The sequence below is a fragment of the Catharus ustulatus genome, chromosome 13, assembly GCF_009819885.2.
Source record: "Catharus ustulatus isolate bCatUst1 chromosome 13, bCatUst1.pri.v2, whole genome shotgun sequence".
Classification (NCBI taxonomy): domain Eukaryota; kingdom Metazoa; phylum Chordata; class Aves; order Passeriformes; family Turdidae; genus Catharus; species Catharus ustulatus.
The window spans coordinates 578,025-603,872 of record NC_046233.1 but is presented as its reverse complement, the minus strand read 5'-3'; the positions used below and the strand labels follow the sequence as shown (position 1 = coordinate 603,872).

The 25,848-nt window shown below is 56.7% G+C and overlaps 1 protein-coding gene across 2 annotated transcripts; it reads left to right on the top strand.

Annotated features, from left to right (window-relative positions):
• The first annotated feature begins 2,889 nt into the window (after nucleotides 1–2,889).
• On the top strand, nucleotides 2,890–25,345 carry LMCD1 (LIM and cysteine rich domains 1). 2 transcript variants are annotated; one of them, XM_033071987.1, is made up of 6 exons: nucleotides 2,890–2,922; nucleotides 15,789–15,859; nucleotides 17,001–17,256; nucleotides 20,457–20,795; nucleotides 23,617–23,832; nucleotides 24,839–25,345. In XM_033071987.1, the coding sequence occupies exons 2-6, from the start codon at nucleotides 15,789–15,791 to the stop codon at nucleotides 24,992–24,994; spliced, it is 1,038 nt and encodes a 345-aa protein (XP_032927878.1). In that variant the 5' UTR covers nucleotides 2,890–2,922; the 3' UTR covers nucleotides 24,995–25,345. The 2 variants fall into 2 exon arrangements, with proteins under 2 accessions (XP_032927878.1, XP_032927879.1); XM_033071988.2 differs by lacking the exon at nucleotides 2,890–2,922 and adding an exon at nucleotides 15,229–15,384.
• Nucleotides 25,346–25,848: the final 503 nt, after the last annotated feature.

The window sequence follows — 25,848 nt, the reverse complement described above, 5'->3', positions numbered from 1 at the left end:
AAAATGCCTCTGCAAGGTCAGGTTCAAACGCTCTCCCAGCAGGGACTTTATCCCTCCAGAATTTCTATTCTGCCATTGCTTTCTAACCCAGATTTTTTTGAGGATGTTCAAATACCTCTTCTAAAAATGCTCATTCATTCACTCAGAGGCACATTTCTGTCCTGTGGAGGGGCTGCCCGCCCCCAGATCCCATGGCATTGCTGTCCCCAGGGGATCCCGAGCACAGAATTCACTGCCCCAGCTGCCCCTGCACGGACCCGGGCAGCACAGCCACCCCAGCCGGGAGCAGCAGCAATCCTCCTCTTCCTCAGGAGCAGAGCAGGGGATGGGGATGGGGATGGGGATGGGGATGGGGATGGGGATGGGGATGGGGATGGGGATGGGGATGGGGATGGGGATGGGGACAGGACACACAGTCTGTGCTGCCTTCCCATCCCCTCCCAGTGCAGAGCTGGCTCTTGCTGCTGTTCACTCCTTTCCCTTTCCACAGGGCTGCTGTAAATTCTATTCCTTCATTTGGAATAGCATATCCATCTCCATACGACCCTGGGATATCTGTTTCCCTGTTCTCCTTCTCTGCAGGAATGCTGCAAGAAATTTTTGGGAAAAATGTACTAACAAGGGAGAAATTAAATCAACAAGAGTTTAGGATTTTTTTTTCCATGTTGCAGTTCTAAGGAGCCAGTTTGGCTCTGAGCTGGGGGTGTGCTCCTAGATCACAGATCATAACAGGCAGCTGGATCCTGGTTTCTGTTATTTCAGGGTTTTTCCTGGACTCAGGCACCATGAAGAAGGGAGAATGGCTGGGATCAGTGGGAAATGGGGAACAGGAGAGTGAGCTGGGAGCATGTGGAGCCCTCTCTCCCTTACCTGCACAAAGGGGCTTTGTGCTGGACCTCTTGGCCTCAGCAGGAGCAGGCAGGAATGTTTGTTGGAGCAGGCAGGAATGTTTGCTAAAGCAGTAAAGACCTCACCAATCCATGTAAAAAAATCCTCGAAACACAAAAGGCAATAGATTGTTATTCAGCGCTCAACATCCAGTGAAATAAGAAGAGAAACACGGTTTTGGACAGTTTCTTCTGCTAAAAACATTCCGTGTGTGTCCGCTGTGAGAAACTGCCCCGGCACATTCCTGTCTGATTCGGAAATCCATCTCCCTGTGCTTGGTGTCGGAGCCTGCGGTGGGAGGATGTGGAACAGAGGGACAGGGGGACGGGGACAGAGGGACAGAGGGACAGGGGGACAGAGGGACAGGGGGACAGAGGGACAGAGGGACAGGGGGACAGGGAGACAGAGGGACAGAGGGACAGAGGGACAGGGGGACTGCGGGACAGAGGGACAGAGGGACAGGGGGACAGGGGGACTGCGGGACAGAGGGACAGAGGGACAGAGGGACAGCCACAAGAGGCAGCTTGGCTGGAGAGCTCCAGCTCACCGCAGCCCAGCCAGGGGCTGCTCAGTGCTCAGTGCTCGGGTACCCCGGAGCATCAGCCCCACGCCTGCCCTCCTGGCCCTGCTGCTTTGGGGCAGGAACACTCACAAGCACCACACACACCACAAACACCACAAACACCACAAGCACCACAAGCACCACAAGCACCACAAACACCACAAACACCGTTCCTCTTTGCCCTCTTTTTTTGACCCCCAGGGACTGTGCAGTCCCAGCACGGAATCCCAGGGTGGTTTGATTATTGACAAGGATGAGCTTTACCCAGTTCCATCCTCCCTGCCGTGGGCAGGGACACCTTCCACTGCGCCAGGTTATTCCAAGCCTGGTCGAACCCGGCCTTGGACACTTGCAGGGGCGGGACAGCCCCAGCCGCTCCGGGCACTGACAGGGAACGATCCCCCCGCAGTGTCCCCTGTCCCTGTGCCCTCTCTGAGCCCATTCCCCCTGTCCCTGTCCCCATCCCTGTCCCCATCCCTGTCCCCATCCCTGTCCCTGTCCCCATCCCTGTCCCCATCCCGCTTTTCCCTGTCCCCATCCCCGTCCCCATCCCTGTCCCTGTCCCCATCCCTGTCCCCATCCCTGTCCCTGTTCCCATCCCTGTCCCCATCCCTGTCCCCATCCCTGTCCCTGTCCCCATCCCTGTCCCCATCCCTGTCCCCATCCCTGTCCCCATCCCTGTCCCTGTCCCCATCCCTGTCCCCATCCCGCTTTTCCCCGTCCCCATCCCTGTCCCCATCCCTGTCTCTGTCCCTGTCCCTGTCCCTGTCCCCATCCCTGTCCCTGTCCCTGTCCCCATCCCTGTCCCCATCCCTGTCCCCATCCCTGTCCCCATCCCTGTCCCTGTCCCCATCCCTGTCTCTGTCCCTGTCCCTGTCCCTGTCCCCATCCCTGTCCCTGTCCCTGTCCCTGTCCCCATCCCTGTCCCCATCCCTGTCCCTGTCCCCATCCCTGTCTCTGTCCCTGTCCCTGTCCCTGTCCCCATCCCTGTCCCCATCCCTGTCCCCATCCCTGTCCCCATCCCTGTCCCCGTCCCCATCCCTGTCCCCATCCCTGTCCCCGTCCCCATCCCTGTCCCCATCCCTGTCCCCATCCCTGTCCCTGTCCCCATCCCTGTCTCTGTCCCTGTCCCCATCCCTGTCCCCATCCCCATCCCTGTCCCCATCCCTGTCCCTGTCCCCATCCCTGTCCCTGTCCCCATCCCTGTCCCCATCCTTGTCCCCATCCCTGTCCCCATCCCTGTCCCCATCCCTGTCCCTGTCCCCATCCCTGTCCCCATCCCTGTCCCCATCCCTGTCCCGGTCCCCGCCGCGGGCTCGCGCCCCCGCTCCGCGCTCCCCCATTGGCCGGGGATATTTTGGGGCGGCTCGGGATTGGCCGGGAGCGGCTCGGGGGCGCCGCGCGCGCCAATGAAAGGCGGAGCTCGGGCAGCGCCAGCGGCGGCGGCGGCGGGAGCGGCGGGACGGGCGGAGGTGAGAGCGGCACCGGGACCGGGACCGGGACTGGGACCGGGACAGCGGGGATGGGAGCGACCGTGTCCCGGGACAGCCCTGGGACAGCGGGGATGGGAACGATCCATGGGCCGGGACAGCCCTGGGACAGCGGGGATGGGAACGATCCATGGGCCGGGACAGCCCTGGGACAGCGGGGATGGGACAGCGGGGACCAGGACAGCCCTGGGACAGCGGGGATCGGGACAGCGGGGATGGGAGCGATCCACGGGCCGGGACAGCCCTGGGACAGCGGGGATGGGAGCGACCATGTCCCGGAACAGCGGGGATGGGAGAGATCCACGTACCGGGCCAGATCCGTGTCCCGGGACAGCGGGAATGGGACAGATCCACGTACCGGGCCAGATCCGTGTCCCGGGACAGCGGGAATGGGACAGATCCACGTACCGGGCCAGATCCGTGTCCCTGGACAGCGGGGATGGGACAGATCCACGTACCGGGCCAGATCCGTGTCCCTGGACAGCGGGGATGGGAGAGATCCACGTACCGGGATAGATCCGTGTCCCGGGACAGCGGGGATGGGACCGATCCACGTACCAGGACAGCAGGGATGGGACAGATCCCTGTCCCGGGACAGCAGGGATGGGACAGATCCCTGTCCCGGGACAGCAGGGGTGGGAGCAATCCACGTACCGGGACAGATCGGTGTGCCGGGACAGCGGGGATGGGACAGATCCGTGTCCCGGGACAAGCCCTGGGGACAGTGGGAATGGTCCGTGTGCCAGGACAGCCTTGGGACACCGGGACAGCGGGAATGATCCATTCCTGAGACAGCGGGACAGCCCGGGGCACAGAGGGAGCGATCCCGATCCCTGTCCCGGGACAGCCCGGGGCACAGCGGGAGCGATCCCGATCCCTGTCCCGATCCCTGTCCCGATCCCTGTCCCGATCCCTGTCCCGGGGCACAGCGGGAGCGATCCCCGGGAGCGGCGGGTGCGCACCGGGCACCGCCGGGCTGAGAACGCCGGGCTTGGTTTGTTTTCCCCCGGTATCTCCTGGTTCTGCTGCCCTGGCAGAGCCCCGAGCGGGCTGGGGCCGGGGGCACAGAGCCCATCCATCGCTCTTGCCTCCCTCCTGCCCTGTCCCTGTCCCCGAGCCGCTGTCCCTGTCCCCAGGGCTGTGCCGCTCTGTGCTCGTTGCGGTGCCAAAGGCGCTCCTGGCAAAGCCGCTGTTCGCCGTGTGAATTAACTCGTGTACAGCACAGCTCTGCTGAGCCGCGCTCCTGAGCCACTCGGGCCATCGCGTGTCCCCTTCTGCAGCCTCTGGGGACAATAAACCGGCTCTCCCCGCAGTGAGCCCTCCTGGCACGGCCCCGAGCTCTGTGCAGGGTTCTGGTGGCTGATAAACCTGTGGAATGGCAGCAGCTGCTCTCCTGACCTTGCTCTCTGCACCTTTGTCACCGCGTGCTCCGGGGATGAGTTCAGCACCCCGAGTGAGCCCGGAGTGACCCCAGCTGGCTGGGCAGTGCCCAGAGTGACCCCAGCTCGCTGGGCAGTGCCCAGGCTGTGCCCAGAGTGACCCCACCTCGCTGGGCAGTGCCCAGGCTGTGCCCAGAGTGACCCCACCTCGCTGGGCAGTGCCCAGGCTGTGCCCAGAGTGACCCCAGCTGGCTGGACAGTGCCCAGGCTGTGCCCAGAGTGACCCCAGCTGGCTGGACAGTGCCCAGGCTGTGCCCAGAGTGACCCCAGCTGGCTGGACAGTGCCCAGGCTGTGCCCAGAGTGACCCCAGCTCGCTGGGCAGTGCTCAGGCTGTGCCCAGAGTGACCCCAGCTCTCTGGGCAGTGCCCAGGCTGTGCCCAGAGAGACCCCACCTCGCTGGGCAGTGCCCAGGCTGTGCCCGGAGTGACCCCACCTCGCTGGGCAGTGCCCAGGCTGTGCCCGGAGTGACCCCACCTCGCTGGGCAGTGCCCAGGCTGTGCCCAGAGTGACCCCAGCTCGCTGGGCAGTGCCCAGGCTGTGCCCGGAGTGACCCCAGCTGGCTGGGCAGTGCTCAGGCTGTGCCCTGGCACCACCCTGGGGCACCTCAGCCCCTGCCCTGTGGGGTTGGCTCCCTGTGCCAGGAAGTCTCTCGGCAGTGCTGCCCTTGGGCTGCAGTCAGGATGGGAAGGTCAGCCTGGCTGAGGTGTGGCACCTTCTGTCCCCTTAGGTCTGAGCTGAGCTGCTGCTGGGTCCCAAGGAAAGCTGCAAATCAGCTCTCCCTGACAGCTGGGTGACCAGGCTGGGTGACACTCAGCTCCTGTTGGTGGAAGGGCAAAGGACAAGATGTCACCTTTAATGTCACTTTAACCTGAGGCAGTAGCACAGACTCTGGGGGGAAGGTGCAGTTCTGCTGGGCAGGGGGATGCCCAGGCTCTGCACAGCTCTGCTGCCTGTCTCCTCTAACCCCAGCGCTGCAGGATGAAAAAAGACATCCCAGCTAGTTTGTACTTCAAAAGGGATGTGAGATGACATAATGAAAACAAGGAGAAAGAATAATTCAGGCCCTGTATCAGCGTCTGGATAATCGACGTCCAAACAGAAATGGGTGTCTGCAGTAGACGGCTGCTTAATTTCCTGGATCCTAAGACGGGCACTTTTTCTGGGCATGCTGTGGAATACTGTCAAATTTTAATTTAGCTTGGCAGTGTCGCACAGCCAGTCTGAGCAAGTCGGGGAAGGCAAGTCTGGAACTCATTAGAGCTTGTTGCGAGGCCCCGAAAATTTGATTTTCAATCACTGTTGGGTTTAATTATTGTTGATGTCTTGCCTAGCGTACTCTGGGATTCTTTCTGAGGAAATTAAAGCAGCGTGAGTGGGACAGCATTCTGTTTGGCACAGGGCTTGTTTAGATTAAATTCTGAGTGGGGAGTTAAGGCTCAAAGCAGGGAGAAGGCGATGGCTGGCACGGCGCGAGCGCTGGAGCGAGCCCAGCTGGCCAGGCAGCCTCTGGGGCTTGTGTGCTGTTCTCACTGAACTGTCCCTTCTGCTCTGAGCAAAAAGCACCCAGCAAAGCCAAGGAAAATTACTCAGTTAATACAGATTTGGGTTCTGTAACTTTTTCTTTCTTTGGTTCTTCAGCATGGCACTCGCAGACATGCAGAGCATCCTGCAGGACAGCAGAGGAGCGCTGCTGCTGCTGCTGCAGGGCTTGATGGGCTGCAGGGTATGGCCCTGGGTGCCTCAGGAGCTCCCTTCATCAGCAAAGTCCTGGGTGCTGGCAGAGCCTCCCAGGTGTGCTGGGAGTGCTGCTTGGGACTGGTAAAGTCCAAAACCTTGGAAATGTCAGAAACTCGCCATCCCAGCTGGAAGCTGAGCTTTGTGGCTCATGTTTTCATAGCTGGGTGCCTTGCTCAGGGTGTGCAGGGTGCCTGGGCTGCTCCTGGCAGTGCCTGGCTCTGTGGGAAGGATGCTCAGCTCCCACATTTCAGGAGGTTATGCCCAGAGATTCTGGGAAGGCTCTGTCATGTCCCAGAGCTCTGGGAGCAGCTTGGGTGGGTGCTGAGGGTGCTGAGTGAGGGGCTGTGCCTCAATCCCTCGAAGGTGCTGCTGCTCCATGGTGTGAACAGCCAGGGCTGGAAAAAGCAGCCTCCCCTCGGATCTGTGACCATGGCACTTGGAGCAGTGCCACTGTGTGTCCCTTGCAGAGCTCTCACACCCATCATTTCTGGCTGTAGAACCTGTGGCAGAAGCTCAGTTCCATTGTGGAGCTGGGGCTGTCCCTGCAGAGCCCCATGAGGAGCTTGGTGCCACTGCTGGGACAGGTCACACGTGGCTGGTGGCCTGGGCAGGTGGCTGTGGTTTGTCCTGAGGGGACAGAGCAGTGTCCTTGTGCTGGAGCCCAGGGGAGGAAACAGATTGGATCTAAATGCAGAAACCTGCTCTGGGCAAGTGTTTATAGATGTGGAATTATAAAGCAGCACAGGGGTTAAAGCCCTTATTTGGGACTTGGACTCAGAGCTAAGCTGAGCCCAATAAAATGCGATTTACAAATTACAAAATCCCTCTGATCCTGCAGAGAGACAATGTCTGGAGTACTTGTTTAGGCTGGGTTTTCTCCTCTCTTTTAAAGAAGGAAATTCTGTATTCCAGCCATCCAGGAAAGGCAGCACTCAGATGTCCCATCTCAGAGCTACTGTTCCGTTTAGAGATGGGGCTCAGAGAAAGGGGAATATTTCCAGGCAGCTATTTGCAATTTTTGGAGAGCTGGAGTTTCCTAATGCTGGTCCCAGCCTGATTCCCCACACTTTCACCGTCTCACCTACTCCCAGCTCTGGCTCCATGGTTGGTTGTGTCAGATGAACACAGGAAGTGAATTCTCTCCAAAACACCACGATGGGTGCCTGTGTCTTGCTGGGATTTGGGGTGGCACAGTCCCTCAGCTTCTGCCTTGGGTTCAGGGCACCACCAGCCACAAGATTCACTTGGACTTGGCCATGTGCTCCTTCTGACCTGCAAATGCTTTGCTCAAACACACCTCACTTGATTCTCCAGCCTGTGCTGGGGGTGTGAAGCTCAGGGCTGGCACAGAGGGGCTGCAGTGGGGGACAGGGATGGGGACAGGGATGGGGACAGGGATGGGGACCCAGGCATGGCCCTGCCCTCGTGCCCACCTGCAGCTCCCTCCTGCTCCCTGACTGTAAGGATCTTTAGCCCTGGATCAGTTGTTGTGTGGAGCTCTGATGGAAGCAGCTCTGTCAGTGCATCCTGCCCGTGTTCTGAGGGCTCCCCATTCCCAGAGAGATCCAGAACCTTCTCCTGGTGTGGGAGGTGGGAAGGACCCGGCTGTTCTGGGCAGGTGACTGGGCGTCACCCTGACAGCCTCACCTGGCTGCTCTGGAACAGCACATCTGCTGTTTCATTAATTCTGGGGGGGATTCTTCCCATTCCAGACACTCCCTCACATCTTGCTTTGGGTTTATAATTAAGTCCAAGCGTCTGAAGCGCTGTCTGGCTTGTGAAAAAAATCTGATTTTTCAGCATTTGCCCTTCTCTTATCGTTAATTCACACATTGTTAGTGAAGAAAGGAATGCTGCCAGCTATGTGCTCTTGGAACAGGCAGATATTTGCAGAGGCCCTGGTTGCTGGAGCTCTGTCGTGCTGTAGGCTGGGATCTGGCAGCTCTGTTGAAATAGTTTCCTCCAGTGTCTGGCCTTTACCTGGTCTTTATGCTGCTAAAATAAAAGGCAGCAAACTTCTCACTGTGCAAAGTTTAATACAGTAAGTGCTTCCAGTATTCCAGATGATATCAACCCATTCATTGATGCCTTAAATAAATCCAATAGAGAGAATCTGAGATGAAAGGCAGCCTTTTGGAAGGGAATTCTTTTCCTGGGAGTGTGGTAATTGGGATAACGCCTGCTTGGAACCTGGCACAGAAACAAATTGCTTGCAGGTCACGATTACAATGGGTGTTTTCTACGAAAATGAGAACAAAACAAATCAAAACATCCCTTTGCTGTTCTCAGAACTGCCGTGGTGGATGTGTTTATTGGGTAATGCCCTTCTAAGGGCTTGCCTTGCTCAGATTTATTCCCCTTGCAGCTGCTGTCAAGGAGCCTCTCCTGAAACCAGAGCAGCCCCAAGTGTCCCACCCGAGCTGAGCATCCTCAGGGGAGGCTCTGGGCTGCTCTGGGCTGTTCTGGGAGCTGGTCCTGGCCACAGCTGAGGCTGCAGCTCACCAGATGCTGGGTGCACTCAAGGGGAGTTGAACTTCAATGTCCCTTGAACCCAAGCCATTCCCTTTGCTGGTCATCAGCAGGAAAGGAGGGATTCAGCCAAGTGCCAAATGTGACCTGGAGCACGAGCATTCCCCTGGCTGGCACTGACACCTCTGGTGTTGGCTGTAAACCCCTGCACAATCCTGCTTTGGGAGTCCTGGAGGAAGCTGGAGCCAGCCCCAAATCCTGGAGGAAGTTGGAGCAAGCCCCAAATCCTGGAGGAAGTTGGAGCAAGCCCCAAATCCTGGAGGAAGCTGGAGCAAGCCCCAAATCCTGGAGGAAGCTGGAGCAAGCCCCAAATCCTGGAGGAAGTTGGAGCAAGCCCCAAATCCTGGAGGAAGTTGGAGCAAGCCCCAAATCCTGGAGGAAGCTGGAGCTAACCCCGGATTTTTAAGGAAGCTGGAGCCAGCCCGCTGTTGTTGTGCAAGCTGAGCTCCATTACAGTCAGATAATGACAATGAGTGCTCTGCTCTCCAGCCCTGTCCCCCAGCAGTGCTGAGCATTGTGTGGCTTTTCCCTGCTCCTTTGTTATGGGTCTCTTTCAGAGCTGGCTGTAAATCTTCAAAACTCATTGCAGCTGGAGGAGCCCCCAAAGGGCTCTGGGGGTGCCTCAGCTCCCTGGAGCTGTGTCCTGCCACGGCTGGGATTTAGGGCAGGGTCTGTGATTTAGGGCTGGGGTCTGTGATTTAGGGACAGGGGTCTGTGATTTAGGGCCAGGGTCTGTGATTTTGGGCCGGGCTCTGTGATTTAGGGACAGGAGTCTGTGATTTAGGGCCGGGCTCTGTGATTTAGGGACAGGGTTCTGGAATTTAGGGACAGGTTCTGTGATTTAGGGCCAGGTTTCTGTGATTTAGGGCCGGGCTCTGGGATTTAGGGACAGGGTCTGTGATTTAGAGCTGGATTCTGTGATTTAGGGCAGGGTTCTGTGATTTAGGGACAGGGCTCTGTGATTTAGGACAGGGGTCTGTGATTTAGGGACAGGGTATCTGTGATTTAGGACTGGGTTCTGTGATTTAGGACTGGGTTCTGTGATTTAGGGAAGGGTTCTGTGATTTAGGGACAGGGTATCTGTGATTTAGGGCTGGGTTCTGTGACTTAGGGAGGGGTCTGTGATTCAGGACCGGGCTCTGTGATTTAGGGCCAGGCTCTGTGATTTAGGGCCGGGCTCTGTGATTTAGGGCTGGGGTCTGTGATTTAGGGCCGGGTATCTGTGATTTAGGGCCGGGTATCTGTGATTTAGGGCAGGGGTCTGTGATTTAGGGCTGGGTATCTGTGATTTAGGGACAGGGGTCTGTGATTTAGGGCTGGGTATCTGTGATTTAGGGACTGGGGTCTGTGATTTAGGGCCGGGCTCTGTGATTTAGGGCCGGGCTCTGTGATTTAGGGACAGGCTCTGTGATTTAGGGCCGGGTTCTGTGACTTAGGGCCAGGCTCTGTGATTTAGGACAGGGTTCTGTGATTTAGGGCCGGGCTCTGTGATTTAGGGCCGGGTTTCTGTGATTCAGGGATGGGGTTCTGTGATTTAGGGCCGGTGTCTGATGCTGGGGCTGCAGGAGGGTTTGGATGGAGCTGTCGTGGCCACTGGGGAGAGGTGAAACGAGGACCCAGGCTCTGAAGGGCTGTTGTGAACTTGGAGTAACTTTTTGGAAACCAGCTTTTCCTCTTCCCTCCCTAAAAAGGAGGGAGAACATACTTGAGGTAGTTACGTGTCTGCAGCACGCTTTGCACTCTCCAAATAGGGTGTTGTGCAATCGATGCTTTCGGGATCCAGGAGCCCCCGTGGAAGCAGCAGGGCCCCTGTGCCAGTCCCTCTGGGGCTGTGGGGGTGGCACTGGGTCCCCAAAGCCCTGCTGGGGGCTGCAGAGCCCTGGGTGACACTGCCAGCAGTGCCAGGAGGGACGAGGGACATGGGACAGCCTCACCTGCCCGGACTGCCCTGGTGGCACTCGTGGGATGGGATGGGATAATGGGATGGGATGGGATGGGATGGGATGGGATGGGATGGGATGGGATGGGATGGGATGGGATGGGATGGGATGGGATGGGATGGGTGGGATGGGATAATAGGATGGGATGGGATAATGGGATGGGATAGGATAGGATAGGATAGGATAGGATAGGATAGGATAGGATAGGATAGGATAGGATAGGATAATGGGATGGGATGGGATGGGATGTGGGATGTGTGCTGGGATATGGGATATGGGGTGTAGGATAGGATAAGGGATGTGGGATAGGATGTGGGATGGGATATGTGCTGGGATATGGGATGTGGGATGTGTGCTGGGATATGGGATGTGGGATAGGATGTAGGATAGTATATGGGATGTAGGATAGGATATGGGTTGTGGGATGTAGGATAGGGTGTGTGCTGGGATATGGGATGTCGGATGTGGGATGGGATGTGTGTGGGATATGGGATAGGATGTGGGATGTATGTGGAATGTGTGCTGGGATGTGGGATATGGGATGTGTGCTGGGATATGAGATGTGTGTGGGATATGGGATGTGGGATGGGATGTGTGTGGGATATGGGATGTGGGATGTATGTGGAATGTGTGCTGGGATATGGGATGTGGGATAGGCTATGGGATGTGTGCTGGGATGTGGGATGTGTGTGGGATATGGGATGTAGGATGGGATATGGGATGTGGGATGGGATATGGGATGTGGGATAGGCTATGGGATGTGTGCTGGGATGTGGGATGTGGGATGGGATGTGTGTGGGATATGGGATGTGGGATGTGGGATGGGATGTGTGTGGGATATGGGATGTGTGCTGGGATGTGGGATATGGGATGTAGGATAGGATATGGGATGTGGGATAGGCTGTGGGATATGGGATGGGATGTGTGTGGGATGTGGGATGTGTGCTGGGATGTGGGATGGGATGTGTGTGGGATATGCGATGTGTGCTGGGCCCTCGAGGCTCCTGGATTAACCACCCCGCTGGCCAAGCTTCCTGACACTCTGCAGGTGATGTCAGCCCGAGCTGTGCAGGCTCTGCTGGCCCTGAGCAGCCCCTGCACCCAGCCCCGCTGTCAGAGTGGCAGTAGAGCCTTGGGAAGGGTCCCTGGGCAAGGTGACAGAGCAGAGCCCCAGCAAACAGAGCCTGAGCTGCTCAGAGCTCCTGGCCAGGACCCACCAGACCCCAGGGAAGCTCAGGGCTCCTTTCCAGAGGAGTCCTCGAGCTCTGGACCAGGCTGGAGCCGTGTCTGGGCTCCTTCCCTGTCCCTTGTCACTCCAGGCTGTTTCCAGCTGCTCAGTGACCATGGCCCTGCCCTTGGCTGTGGCATTCCTGGTGTGCTCCTGACTCTGCTCAGTGTTCCTGTGGGTAGAGCAGCCTCCATTTCCTATCATTTCACTGCCCAAGAATTTCCTCTGCCCTGACTCGCTTTCTCTCCTCCAGCAGCAGGAATGCTGTGAGGCACAAAAAGCCAAAACAGGAATCTTGCAAGGAGTCTATCTAGTCCTGGGGAGCAGGATTTGCTTTTCTTCCACCAGTTTGTTGACACAGGCCAGTTTTTGGGGTTTTTGGTGCTTTTCTAAAGCGTTACAAACGCCTCCAACCCCTTTATCTGAAGGTGGTGCCAAAGTTCAGTTGCAGTTGTCGATGGGCTGGGGTTTAGGTGGAGCCTGGATAGTCACAGCATTTGTTTCACATTATCTTACCGGCTCTGGGCTTTTTGCAGTGTCTTGCATCATTTTCTATAAGGAATCTCCTTTTCTGCCCATGTGAGGAGCTGCAGCAGAGCAGGAGGAGAGGCTGCAGGGGCAGGACGTGCAGGGACAGGCACTGGTGCCTCTTTGTTTGTTCCTGCACAGGGATGGGAGTGGGAGAGGCTCAGATCTGCTCCTGGGGAGTGAGGAAAGCTCCCCTCCAAGCAGGGCTTTCAGAACCTCGAGGAGATGCTGGCCCGAGGGCTCTGGGCTTGCTTTCACCCTTTGGGGCTGTGAGTTCCTGCACTGACCCCTCCATGGGCTCCTGTGCTGCTGTTCCCCAGTGGGAATGAGCCTTTTCCAAAGCAGTTTGTTCGAGCCAGATGTTTGTGTTGTAGACAGAGCATCCCTGAGCTGCTGCTCAGCCCCTGTTTGGCTCACTGAGGTCAGAGCCAGCTGGACCCAGTGGTACCCAGCTCCAGGGCTGGCAGGGAGGGTTCTGAGTGCCTGGGAATCCTCCGTGTCCTCACCTGTCCTGGACAGCTGGCACGTGGTGAGGGACCAAAAACATCCTCTGCTGGGGTACTGGAGGCAGAGGGGAGAACTTGGGCATGTTAAGGCAATTTTTAAGATTGGGGGTGAGAGGTCTTTTCAGAATATTGGGACAAACTGCAGGTGAAAACTGAGATGAAAATTCCAGGTAAAAGGTGAGGCAGAAATGAAACAGCATCCTGGGGCAAGTGGAGCATTTCCTACCCCTTGGGCTGGGTTTCTCCAGGATGAGCTGCCTTGTGTGGAGATTTAATAGTTCAGGGCAAGAAAAAGGCTTGTAAAGGCCTTAAAGTTGGCAGGCAAACATCTGGTCATTTCTAGAACATCTGTTTATAACAACTTTGAACTTTTAACGACGTCGTGTTTTCCAAGGAAGTGAAATATCTGTCCTGAGTGCCACCAAATAACCTTTTCCTCCTGAGAGCTGCAGAATGGGTTTGAACATCAGAGGAGAGCTCGGGGTGCCCCAGGTCCGTGCAGAGGCTTTGAGGAGCTGGGGCTGAAGGGGGCAGAGGAGGAAGGGCTGCAGCATCAGCCCTGGTTTTGCCTCTGAGCACAGACCCAGAGCTGGGGCTGCTGGCACAGCCAGGTCCCAAGGGCTGGGCAGCTCCCTGCTCTTCTGCCTCACTGTGCTGCTCACCCCTCCTTTGAAAACAGGTTCTGGCAAGGACAGCCCCTCCAACTGCCAAAGGGGGATTTAAATAGTGCATGATGTTGTGCTGAGGACTGTGGCAGTGCAGGGACTGCAGCCAGGCTGCAGGGGCAGGGACCAGGACTGGGCACCTCAGAGCCAGGGCTGAGCCTGACCTGTGCCAGGGCTGAGCCTGACCTGTGCCAGGGCTGAGCCTGACCTGTGCCAGGGCTGAGCCTGACCTGTGCAATGCCAGGGCTGAGCCTGACCCGTGCCAGGGCTGAGCCTGACCTGTGCCAGGGCTGAGCCTGACCCGTGCCAGGGCTGAGCCTGACCTGGGCCAGAGCTGAGCCTGACCCGTGCCAGGGCTGAGCCTGACCTGGGCCAGAGCTGAGCCTGACCCGTGCCAGGGCTGAGCCTGACCCGTGCCAGGGCTGAGCCTGAATCGTGCCAGGGCTGAGCCTGACCCGTGCCAGGGCTGAGCCTGACCTGTGCAATGCCAGGGCTGAGCCTGACCCGTGCCAGGGCTGAGCCTGACCCGTGCCAGGGCTGAGCCTGACCCGTGCCAGGGCTGAGCCTGACCTGGGCCAGAGCTGAGCCTGACCCGTGCCAGGGCTGAGCCTGACCCGTGCCAGGGCTGAGCCTGACCTGGGCCAGAGCTGAGCCTGACCTGTGCAATGCCAGGGCTAAGCCTGACCCGTGCCAGGGCTGAACCTCTCCTGACCTGTGCCAGGGCTGAGCCTGACCTGTGCCAGGGCTAAGCCTGACCCGTGCCAGGGCTGAACCTCTCCTGACCTGTGCCAGGCTGAGCCTGACCTGTGCCAGGGCTGAGCCTGACCTGTGCTGTGCCAGGGCTGAGCCTGACCTGTGCCAGGGCTGAACCTCTCCTGACCTGTGCCAGGGCTGAACCTGACCTGTGCCATGCCAGGGCTGAGCCTGACCTGTGCCAGAGCTGAGCCTGACCCGTGCCAGGGCTGAGCCTGACCTGTACCAGAGCTGAGCCTGACCCGTGCCAGGGCTGAGCCTGACCCGTGCCAGGGCTGAGCCTGACCCGTGCCAGGGCTGAGCCTGACCCGTGCCAGGGCTGAGCCTGACCTGTGCCAGGGCTGAGCCTGACCCGTGCCAGGGCTGAGCCTGACCCGTGCCATGCCAGGGCTGAGCCTGACCCGTGCCAGGGTGCTCTGTTTGGGGTGCTGGGTGCTCTGTTCTCTGGGTGCTCTGTTTGGGGTGCTGGGTGCTCTGTTCCCTGGGTGCTCTGTTTGGGGTGCTGGATGCTCTGTTCTCTGGGTGCTCTGGGTGCTCTGATCTCTGACAGGGGTCAGATCTGCCGAGCTGGGGTGACACCCCCAGGGTGCTGCCACTGCTCCTGCTGGCCTTGGGGCTCTCCTGGCTTCCCTCCAGCTCATTTTTACAGGGAACAAGCGTGTCTTTGAGCCTGACAGCTCCTGCACAAACATCCAGGCTGAGATAAATTCAGTCTGGTGCTGTCACCTTGCCTGTGCCTCCTGCAGCGCTGTTTGTGTCTCCTGCAGTGCCCTGCTGTGTTCCTCACCTCCAAAAGCTGTGTTTGATAAATCCATGGGGCAGGCTGTAAATGGGTTTATTTCCCAGCGCTGTGGGCTCCTGGTGTGGGTTTTTGCCCACCTTTCTCCTGTTGTTAGGATGTCTCTGCAGCACCCAGGGATGGGTGATTTTTGCTTGCAGTGAGCAGCAAAAAGTGCAGCACAGCCCCAGCCCCATGTCCCTCCACCTCTGCTCCCCAGAGCCTTCCCCTGCTCTGTTTCCTGCTCACTGTGGAAACCACCCCAAAAGTCCAGTGCCAGAGGCATGGAAACGTGCCACACTCCCAAAGGACACCTGGAGAAAGACCAAGGAGCTCCAAGGTGCAGTAAAGCAAGTTCAGCATCAGGTTATGGCTGAGCCCCCCGTGTCCCCTGCCTGACCCCCTGTACCATCCATGTGCAGCGTGTGAACTCCATAAGCTGGGTCCCAATCGCCTGTAAATGAGCCCTGAGGTCTCTGGGTGAGGGAAGGAGGCTGTCCAGTGTGTGGGCATGGGTTTGGTGTGCCAGCCCCTCATCTTCCCTCTCCTGGCAGGGAAAACTTCATCCCAAGCATCCGTAAATGAACTCCTAGCAGGGTTCATGGACGGGGTCAGAAGGTGCTTGGGAGGTTTGAGGGTTCATGGCACACGAGGAATGCAGTCTGAGGGACACTGTGCACCCTCAGTGCTGTCTCAGGCTCTGAGGGTGAAGCCTTTCCAGCTGTGTGTGCTGCTCTTTTCCAGATGTCGGGGAGAGGAGCGCCGTGTTTGCGCTGCCGAGGGCTGTGCACGGGCTTCGAGCCCCACTCCTGGAGGTAACCCTGCATCCTGTCCTGCCCCCCTGACCTGAATCTCGTCCTGCCCCATGTCCTGCCCCATGTCCTGAATCCTGTGCTGGCCCCCTGTCCTGAATCCTGTCCTACATCCCAGCTGAAAGGGGCTCAGTGGCAGAGCTGCCCCTGAGCTGACCCTTTATTTCCAGTTTTCCTCTCAAAAACACAAACTGGGGTGCACAGCCCCTGATAGCAGCAGCTGGAGGGAGCAGACCAGGACAGTCCCAGCTCAGGACAACAAAGGGGCTTCAGAACGGAGTGCAGACATCCAGATGTCACTAATTAAAGGGAATTAGTGATCTCTAGGCTGCTCACAAACCCTGGGCTCCTCTGCTGAGCTCCCCAGGCTGCTGGGCCCGTGGTGGTGTGCAGGGGCTGTGGTCCAGCTGTGCTGCTGCAGCTGGAATGCCTTGGATGCCTTCAGCTCCCACCTGGGACACCTCAGCTGTGTGAAATCCTTACTTTAAAGCACTCATTTGGTGGAAGCACAGCCATTTGTTTTAATTGACTCCATTAAAGGCTGCTGCACTCTTACTCCGAGATGCTGCTGAAATCCTCGGGGCTGTGTCAGAGTTACTCTGCCCCTTTAGCTATTAGTGTTTGATGGCAGTGCTGGCCACCAGAGTGTCCTTAGACACTTGTCTGGGTGATTTATACCTATTAGAGTTCAAATTACAGCAAATTAAGCATCAGTTCCTTCCAGCAGTCACTTTTTAATGGCATGTAAAGATTCATAATAGGCAAGGCTGGTGGAATCTGGTGAGGAGACTGATCTCCAGTCTCGTGATGCTTAAAGGAGTTCCCAGAGTCCAGGGGAAGGAGCAGCAGATTTTGTAGTGCCAGGAGAAGGGGAATGGCTTCCCAGTGCCGTAGGGGATTTGGGCAGGAATTGTTCCCTGGGAGGGTGGGCAGGGCTTGCACAGGGTGCCCCTGGATCCCTGGCAGTGCCCAGGCCAGGTTGGACACCGGGGCTGGAGCAGTGGGACAGTGGAGGTGTCCCTGCCATGGATGGGTGGCTCTGGCTGGATTTAGGGTCCCTTCCCACCCTGAACCTTTGTCCCACCCCACACCCGTGGCACCCCAGCCCTGCTCACACCCAGGGGATCTCTCTTTCGTGGCACAGGAAGATCTGCAAGTCGTGCAAGTGCAGCCAGGAGGAGCACGGGCTGAGCTCGGAGCTGGACGAGGACCGCAAGGTCGGGGGGCTGCTCTCGGGCTCGCGCTACGCGGCGCTCACGGCGCGCCCCAAGGGCGGCGACGGCGCCCGCATCTACAAGAGGAACCGCATGATCGTCACCAACCCCAACATCTCGGGCAAGGACCCCACCTTCGACACCATCACCTACGAGTGGGCCCCGCCAGGGCTCACCCAGAAGCTGGTGAGGGCTGGGGAGCAGAGCTCTGCTCTGCAGTGGGGAAAACATCAATCCTGGGCTGGTTTGGAAAACTGTCCCAACAGCAGAGCAGCTGGGAGAGGGCACAGAATGCCTCTGGGTTTATCCCTCTGCTGCCACCAGAGCCACACTCACACCCAGCTCTGGAGCTGGGAATTTTTTCCTTACAGTTTAATCTGGTCCAAATAAAAAATCTGTTCTAAAGAGAGCTCAGGGTAAAAAGGTGAGATAGGGAGTGTGGTCTCATTCCAAGGGCTGGATCCAAACCAAGCCCCCAGCCCAGCTCCAGCTCCCTGCTGTGCCTGGCTTCCATCTGGACCAGCTGTGTAGGAAGGGGTGGAAGTGGTTTTTGGCACGTGGAAGTGTGAGCCAGCAGAGCATTTCTTGGGGGAAAGCATTTAGCTGGCTTTTCACTGAGCTGTGGTATAAAATGTTCTGTATTCCACTGTCAGGAGCGGGCACTGAAGAGTTTCTGCTCCTCAAATGCACAAATAGCTGCAAGCTGTTGATACAAATAGCTGAAAGCTGCTGAAAATGCAACCAGACCCTTTAAAAGAAGAATCTGGGATACAGATGTGAAAGTGCAGCCACAGCCCCCAGAGCCAGAACTGGCTTAAAAGACAATTGTCCTGAGGGCTGTGGACAGGCTGGGTGGGGGTTGAGCTGTGTGCTGGGGATGCTTCATCGAGGTCCTTCCCCTTCCCCTGGATGCAGAACGAAGCCCCCAGCCCAGTCCCACCCTCCTGATGGGGGAGGTTCAAATATGAAAGTTTTGGATCTCTTTGTAGTGCCTGGAGAGGCTGGAATAGATCTTGGTTCAAGTAAACAACAGGCAGGAGCTTTGGAGACAACCTTGATAAATCCTGGCTTGCAGAGGAACTTGACAAACTTTGAGAAGTGTTGGATGTCAGCCACTCTCGGGATCGTTCCTAAGGGATCTGGGCCAAAGAGCTGTGAGAGCACAACTGCCTCTCCAGGGCTCTGCTCCTGAAGGCAGCCTGGAAACTTGGATGGCTTTTCACCTTGTTTTGCTGAAGTGGATGGTCAATAATAGGAGGAAGTTCAGGGCATGTTCTTGTTAAACTGTGCAGAAGTCATGAAGCAGATACTCGGGTCCTTGGGGAGGGTGAAAAGAACAGATGATAAATTGCCCTGAGATCCAGTAGTGAACAGTGAAAACTGAAATACTCTTCCTCCAAATTACCTGCACTCAGGCAGCATAGTGAAGCATTGGCCATAACAATAAGTGGTAGCAGCAGATATACTAACTTTTTCTTGTTCCTCATGGCAGTTTTTGATGTCAGGTTGGATTTCCCCCCCCACCTCCAATCTTTTATCTGGACACATTTTTATGACATCTGCAATTACAACTTTAAGCATTCCCCTGGTCAGGAGTGAAATCCCACTGCATGTCTGGGGAGATATGAAACCTGCCCCTGAGCAGGCTTTAAGGAAGCCTTTTAAAAAGCCTTTAAAAAGATCTTTCTTTCCTCTGTCTCAGCACAGAGCTTTGTATTGGGAATGGAGATCCTGGAGCAGATCCTGTGCTGGCCCCTCACTCTGGTATCAGTGTTCTTCTGTGAGCCCAGGGGGAGCAGTCAGGGAATTCTTGTCTCTCCTGTCATTCCTCTTAGGGTTCCTCAGGTCTGTGAAAGCCATTTGTGCCCCAGATCACTGCCCCAGCATCCCACAGCTCTGCAAGCAGCACCTTCCCCCACAGGGCAGATCCTCCCCAGGAGCCATGAGCCCACCTTTGCACAGGGGCACAGTGTACCCAGTGGTGATGTCTGATATCCCAGTGTCAGTGATTTAACCTGCACCCCAAGACGTGGGGAAGAAACCCTGATCCCATGAAACCATTATGTGCTGCTGTTCCGAATTTCCTGTCAGGAATTCCGCCGGCAGCGCTGCTCTCTGGCTCAGAGCAGCCAAGGTGGAAGTGACGTGGAGGTTTTTCCTGAAGAGCTCAGTGCTGTGCAGGCATTTCTGTGTTGAAAAGCCCAGCCTGAACCAGCAGATGTGCCACAAACAGTTAAATCTCCTTGCTGAGTTTTTTAGGATGGAGTTTCAAGAAGCGAATCCAATGCAGCTGGGTGCTGGTGTGACTGGGAATGGCAGGGAGCCAAGTGGCTGCCCTGGCACTCCTCGCATTACAATAGGAAAATACTGAGGGGGAAACTCCCTTCCCCTGTTCCCAGCCAGAAGTTAACTGTGCATTCATTAACTGTGCAGTAACTGTGCATTAACTGCAGTAACTGTGCATTAAATGTGCATTAACTGCAGTAACTGTGCATTAACTGCAGTAATTGTGCTTTAACTGTGCAGTAACTGCAGTAATTGTGCATTAACTGCAGTAACTGTGCTTTAACTGCAGTAACTGTGCATTAAATGTGCATTAACTGTGCAGTAACTGCTGTAACTGTGCATTAACTGTGCAGTAACTGTGCATTAACTGCAGTAACTGTGCTTTAACTGTGCAGTAACTGCAGTAATTGTGCATTAACTGCAGTAACTGTGCATTAACTGCAGTAACTGTGCATTAAATGTGCATTAACTGCAGTAACTGTGCATTAACTGCAGTAACTGTGCTTTAACTGTGCAGTAACTGTGCATTAACTGTGCAGTAACTGCAGTAATTGTGCATTAACTGCAGTAACTGTGCATTAACTGCAGTAACTGTGCATTAACTGCATTGACTGTGCAGTAACTGTGCAGTAACTGCAGTGACTGTGCAGTAACTGTGCATTAACTGCAGTAACTGAGCATTAACTGAGCATTAACTGTGCATTAACTGAGCATTAACTGTGCATTAACTGCACAGTAACTGTGGTGATGTAATTTTATCAGTCATTCACTGGGCCTCCATGGCCCATTAACAGGCGATATCTCCTGGAGGAAGGATGGGTTGTGAAAAGATCAAGATGACTGCCTTACCTGGTTTTAACAGACAGCCCATTAGCAGAGAATATCTCCCACAGAGATAAGGATCCCTGCCCCACGTGGTTTCAACTGATGGTGATATAATAGATACTTTTGGTCATGTCCTGTATTGCAACCTAAGACACCCAGCTGTGCCAGCAATGTGACCCAGCTGTGTGACCCAGCTGTGTGGCCCAGCTGTGCCAGCAGTGTGACCCAGCTGTGTGACCCAGCTGTGCCAGCAGTGTGTCCCCTGTCTCGTGCAGGCCATGCAGTACATGGAGCTGGTGCCCCCGGAGCTGCAGCCCGTGGCGGGCACGGAGGGCGCGTTCCATCGCCGGCGGCGCCTGGCGCGGCAGCTCCCGCTGCACGACCAGGACCCGGCCCAGTGCCGCGGGCTCAGCGAGGGAGAGCAGCCCCTGATGGAGGAGTTCGTCAGGAAGTACAAGGCTGAGGCGCTGGGGGTCGGGGAGGTGGCACTGCCGGGCCAGGGCGGCGGCGGCGGGAAGGAGGAGGAGAAGCGCCAGGACAAGAGCACGGAGCCCAGCAGAGCCCCCGAGTCACCCAACGGGGCCCTGGAGAGCACAGCGGGCACCGGGCACTACGTGAGTGGGGATGGGATGGGATGGGATGGGATATTGGGATGGGATGGGATATTGGGATAGGATATTGGGATGGGATATTGGGATGGGATATTGGGATGGGATGGGATCCATGGGATCCATGGGATGGGATGGGATGGGATGGGATGGGATGGGATATGGGATGGGATGGGATATTGAGATGGGATATTGGGATGGGATCATGGCAAGGCATGGCAGTGCTGGGGCTGCTCTGGGCACTGGGAATAGATTCGGTCTCAACCCAAGGGGCAAAAATCCCACCAGGAAGGGAGATCTGTGCCTTGTCCCCATCCTGCTCCCAGGGCATTCTCCGTGCCTGCTGCAGCTGCTCAGTCACATTGTGAGGTGTTGCAGCAGCACTGTGAGCACTGGAGGGGCCCTGCTGAGCACCAGGGTCCATCTGGCAGGGCTGGTGAGGGTGTTCTCCTCTGCTCCACCTCCCTTTCTGTGCAGCACAGGCCTTGCTGAGCCACCAGGGTCAGGGAGTTCTCACTGTGGGAGCTGGTTTGAGCTCTGGGTTCTTGGCAGCTCTGAGAGTTGGGCATGACACGTCCCTGGATGGTGTGGGAAGAGTGTCTGGTGGCATTGAGTTAAAAGCTGAACTGGATGATCTCGGAGGTCTTTTCCAACCTTTACCCTTCTGTGATGCCAGTCAGTATTTCCAGGTGGGCTTCTTACCCAGAAAGACCACAAATGGCAGGAGGTGAAGCTCTGTGCAGTTAGCACAGAGCTGTGGACATGCAGACAGTGTTCCCAGGGCTGTAATCACTCTGGGGAAGTGCAAACAGCTGCCCTGGGTCCTGGGCATACAAATGCATTTCCACAGAGGAATGGCTGAGATTCCTCAAACACCCTTTCAGATTTATATCCCCCAGGGCTGCCAGGAGTGGCTGCTGAACAGATGCTTATTATAAAATATGGTGAGTGGAAATACCTTGTCCTGGTCCTTGTGAGGGTGACTTGCAGCAGAGGATTTAAAGCTGAAATAGAAAATGGTGTCCAAACGTTTTTAAGAGGAGATTCTTTCCTGCCATTCCTGCCCTGAGGTTGTACATGTAAAGAGCAGTTTTCATTTTCAGGCCATATTGGGTAATGTCTCCCCTCTGCCATGGTCTGTTAATGTACTTCTGACTTCGAATCCAGTGACACTAAAGATCTTCACTATTGCAACAAAACACTGAATTTTAAGATAAAAAATAGCCAAAAAAGGAAGGTTTGCTTTAAACATATCAATAAGTCATCCTAGCAATGACTTACTGCTAGTAAACCCTCCCTAGCAATGAGGGTTTACTTAAACTGCGAGTTTGTCCTTTCAAATAAATAAATACATAACTGTGATGTTATTCTCCTTAGCTTGAAGCATCATTTCTCTCAAGGCAGCAGCTGAAAAATGGAGCAGCTTTCCCAGCAGTGGCAGATCCTGTGGGACAGCCCAGGGCATGGAGACTGGGGAGGAGAGGGGCCCCTGGCCCTGCTGAGCACAGAGCTCGTGTTCTCCACGTCCCTGGGCAAGTCTGTCCCACGAGATGATGGGATTGTGTGAGATGATTCTGTGTTCTCCACAGAGCACAGAGTCCTTACACCCCCTCTGGTGTCACTGCCCTGGAATCAAATCAAATCCTGAGGCTATTGATCCCAATTAGTCATTGTTCCCAAAATCTGGAGCCCAGCAGTACAGGGAGTGCTCAGAGTGCTGGTGGTGTCTGGAGCTCCTGCCCTGGAGCTGGCACTGCAGAACAGGAGCTGGGAGGAGCAGGGTGGCAAAGCTAAAGAGAACAGGACCCAGTTTTGGCCAACACCTCTGGGAATTCAACTAACAAAGTCCTCACTCCTCTGCCTGCATGATGGAGATGTAAAAGGAGCACCAAGCTGTAATCCCACCTCCAATTTGAAGAATCACTTCTCTGTAGTGTGAGAATAGCAGGATATGGGGGTTGTATAATGCTTGGGAAAAGCCCTGTGAATAGTTTATCCCTGTGAATAATTTCCATAGAAAGAAACGACAAAATAAGTTGTTTTTTTACCAGTTTTGTTGGCAAGAAACTTGAGCTGAGGGTTGGAAACTGCTGTGTTTGTTCTTGCTTTAGATCCTGCAAGATAAGCAGGGCTGGGCTGAGGCTGTGGCTTCTTGGGGCTGATGGAGCAGAGGCAGCTGCAGGGGCTGGCTCTGGGGCTGACCCCAAATCTGGAGCCTCAGGGGGTGTTGGGGTCTCAGTGGGGTGTGATGGGTGTGGAGCTGCTCGGTGCCCTCTGTCCCTTCTGTCCCCAAGGGCTCTGCCTCCACAGCTGCCCCATCCTGTGCTGGCTCAGCCAGAGCAGAGCTGCCACAGCCCAGCTTCCCCTGTCCCTGGATGGGCTGGGAGTGCTCGGGGATGTGTCTGGAGCCCTCGGGGCTGGAAGGAGCAGTGTCAGCACTGGATCCTTCCAGCTGCTCGGAGCAGCCAAGCCAGCAAACATTCAGTGCTGTCAGCCTGCATTTCCTGGGCAAACGGGCAGTGCCCATCAGCCAGGGCCTGGGGCACTCATGGAAACACAGCTGGGGAGGGAGCAGGCCATGGGGAAACGTGGGGTGCTGGAAAATCAGTGACCAAACACCCCAAACACCTGGGGGTGCAGAGGTGCTGTGGCTCTGCTGTGTAACGGGAGAGAGCAGGGGAAGGAAATGCAGTGGGTGCCAAGAGCAGAGTCCAGCACTGCCCCAACCTGAGTGCTGTGTCCATCCCCAGTGTCCATCCCCAGTGTCCATCCCAGTGTCCATCCCAGTGTCCATCCCAGCCCTCTGACCGCTGTCCCTGTCCCACAGCTCTGTGACTCCTGCCATCAGCCCGTGCCCGGGGACTGCCCCGTGGTCTATGCCGACCGTGCTGGCTACTCGCGGCAGTGGCACCCGGGCTGCTTCGTGTGCTGCCGCTGCTCCGAGCCCCTCGTGGACCTCATCTACTTCTGGAAGAGCGGGGCAGCCTGGTGTGGGCGGCACTACTGCGAGAGCCTGCGGCCCCGCTGCGCCGGCTGCGACGAGGTACGGGGGGGACAGAGTCATTGTGACCCCTGTGCCAGGGTACAGAGTGACCAGAGTCATTGTGAGCCCCTGTGCCAGGGCAGGGAGTGACCAGAGTCATTGTGAGCCCCTGTGCCAGGGCACAGAGTGACCAGAGTCATTGTGATCCCCTGTGCCAGGGTACAGAGTGACCAGAGTCATTGTGAGCCCCTGTGCCAGGGAACAGAGTGACCAGAGTCATTGTGAGCCCCTGTGCCAGGGAACAGAGTGACCAGAGTCATTGTGACCCCTGTGCCAGGGCAGGGAGTGACCAGAGTCATTGTGAGCCCCTGTGCCAGGGTACAGAGTGACCAGAGTCATTGTGAGCCCCTGTGCCAGGGCACAGAGTGACCAGAGTCATTGTGATCCCCTGTGCCAGGGCACAGAGTGACCAGAGTCATTGTGAGCCCCTGTGCCAGGGTACAGAGTGACCAGAGTCATTGTGAGCCCCTGTGCCAGGGTACAGAGTGACCAGAGTCATTGTGATCCCCTGTGCCAGGGTACAGAGTGACCAGAGTCATTGTGAGCCCCTGTGCCAGGGTACAGAGTGACCAGAGCCCCTGTGACCCCTGTGCCAGGGTACAGAGTGACCAGAGCCCCTGTGACCCCCCGTGCCCCCCGTGCCAGGGTACAGAGTGACCAGAGCCCCTGTGCCCCCCGTGCCAGGGCAGAGTGACCAGCTGGAGTCCCTCTGGTCCCAGCAGTGCCAGGTGGGAAGCTCCCAGTGGCCCTGCCAGTGCCAGGCTCAGTCAGGGCTCCTGAGCCACCTGGGCCAGGGGAAGGTGTCCCTGGGACAAGGTGACCTCTGCAGGTCCCTTCCACCCCCAGCCATCCTGGGGTTATTTCATATGCCCTTTGCTGACCTGCACGGCTCACGGGCTGGGTGGGAGCTGTGGGGTCAGCTCTCCTGCTCCTGCCCCGCTCCAGCTTGGTGAGGTGCTGGAAATCAGCAGTTTGTCTGTCTGTCTGTCTGTCTGTCTGTCTGCAGATCATCTTCTCGGAGGACTACCAGCAGGTGGAAGGGCTGGCCTGGCACAACAAGCACTTTGCCTGCCTGGAGTGTGAGACGCTGCTGCTGGGCAAACCCTTTGCCCTGGCCAATGCCAGCCTGCTGTGCACCACCTGCAGCCAGAGCCGGGTCTGAGCAGGGCCCTGGGCTCCCCGAGCTCCCACCAGCACTGGGGGCGATTGGAAACACAGCAGAAGGGGAAGGTTAAACAGTTCAAGAGTCTGACTATTCACTTGCAAGCAGCTCTGTGTCCCCTTGCATCCAGCACAGCCCAAGGGAAGCATTTCCTCAGCTCCTCTGGGTGTGACAGAGCCCTTGTGCCAGGGTGCCTGGCAGGAGGAACTGCAGAGGAGGGCTGGGCTGGGCTGGTTTCTGTCAACTCTGTCCAACCTTCTTATGACTAAGGTCTTGCAATCGTCCTTTGGAAATAACACATCTCAGCAGTAACTTCTGGTGTACTAAACCTACAGTTGTGGTCAAAAACAAGGGGTGTTTGTGGTTTTTAAATCCTTACTGGAACTGGGCTTGCAGGCTGCTGCCCCTGCCAAGGCAGTGGGTTTGAGGAATTTGATCAGCTTGCTGAAAGCAGAGATATAAAATTGCAGCTGGGGCTCTGTGCTGTGCCCGAGCCCAGCAGTGGGCACAGAGGGCAGGGGGCTCACCCGGTGAGAGGGGAGGCACAGCTCAGCCTGCTCAGCCCACGGAGCTGTGCCTGCAACTGGAATGGGAAGAATTCCGTGGAAAACAACTTCACAGCCTCAGCTGTCTCAGGAGGCAGTGTGTGTGTGTCCCTGAGATGCTGCGATGTCACTGCTGGTGCCACCCCCATGGGCACCACTTCTGCTGCATTTGGGGATCCACATTTACACTCTAGAGGGAGGGTTTTCAGTAGAACCCGTTTTTGTGGGTAACCCTCCCCTCTGGCCTGCCTGGGGAGCTCTGGGGCTGAGGGGGATCCCCAGTGGGGATCCAGCCCGGGCAGGGTGGCA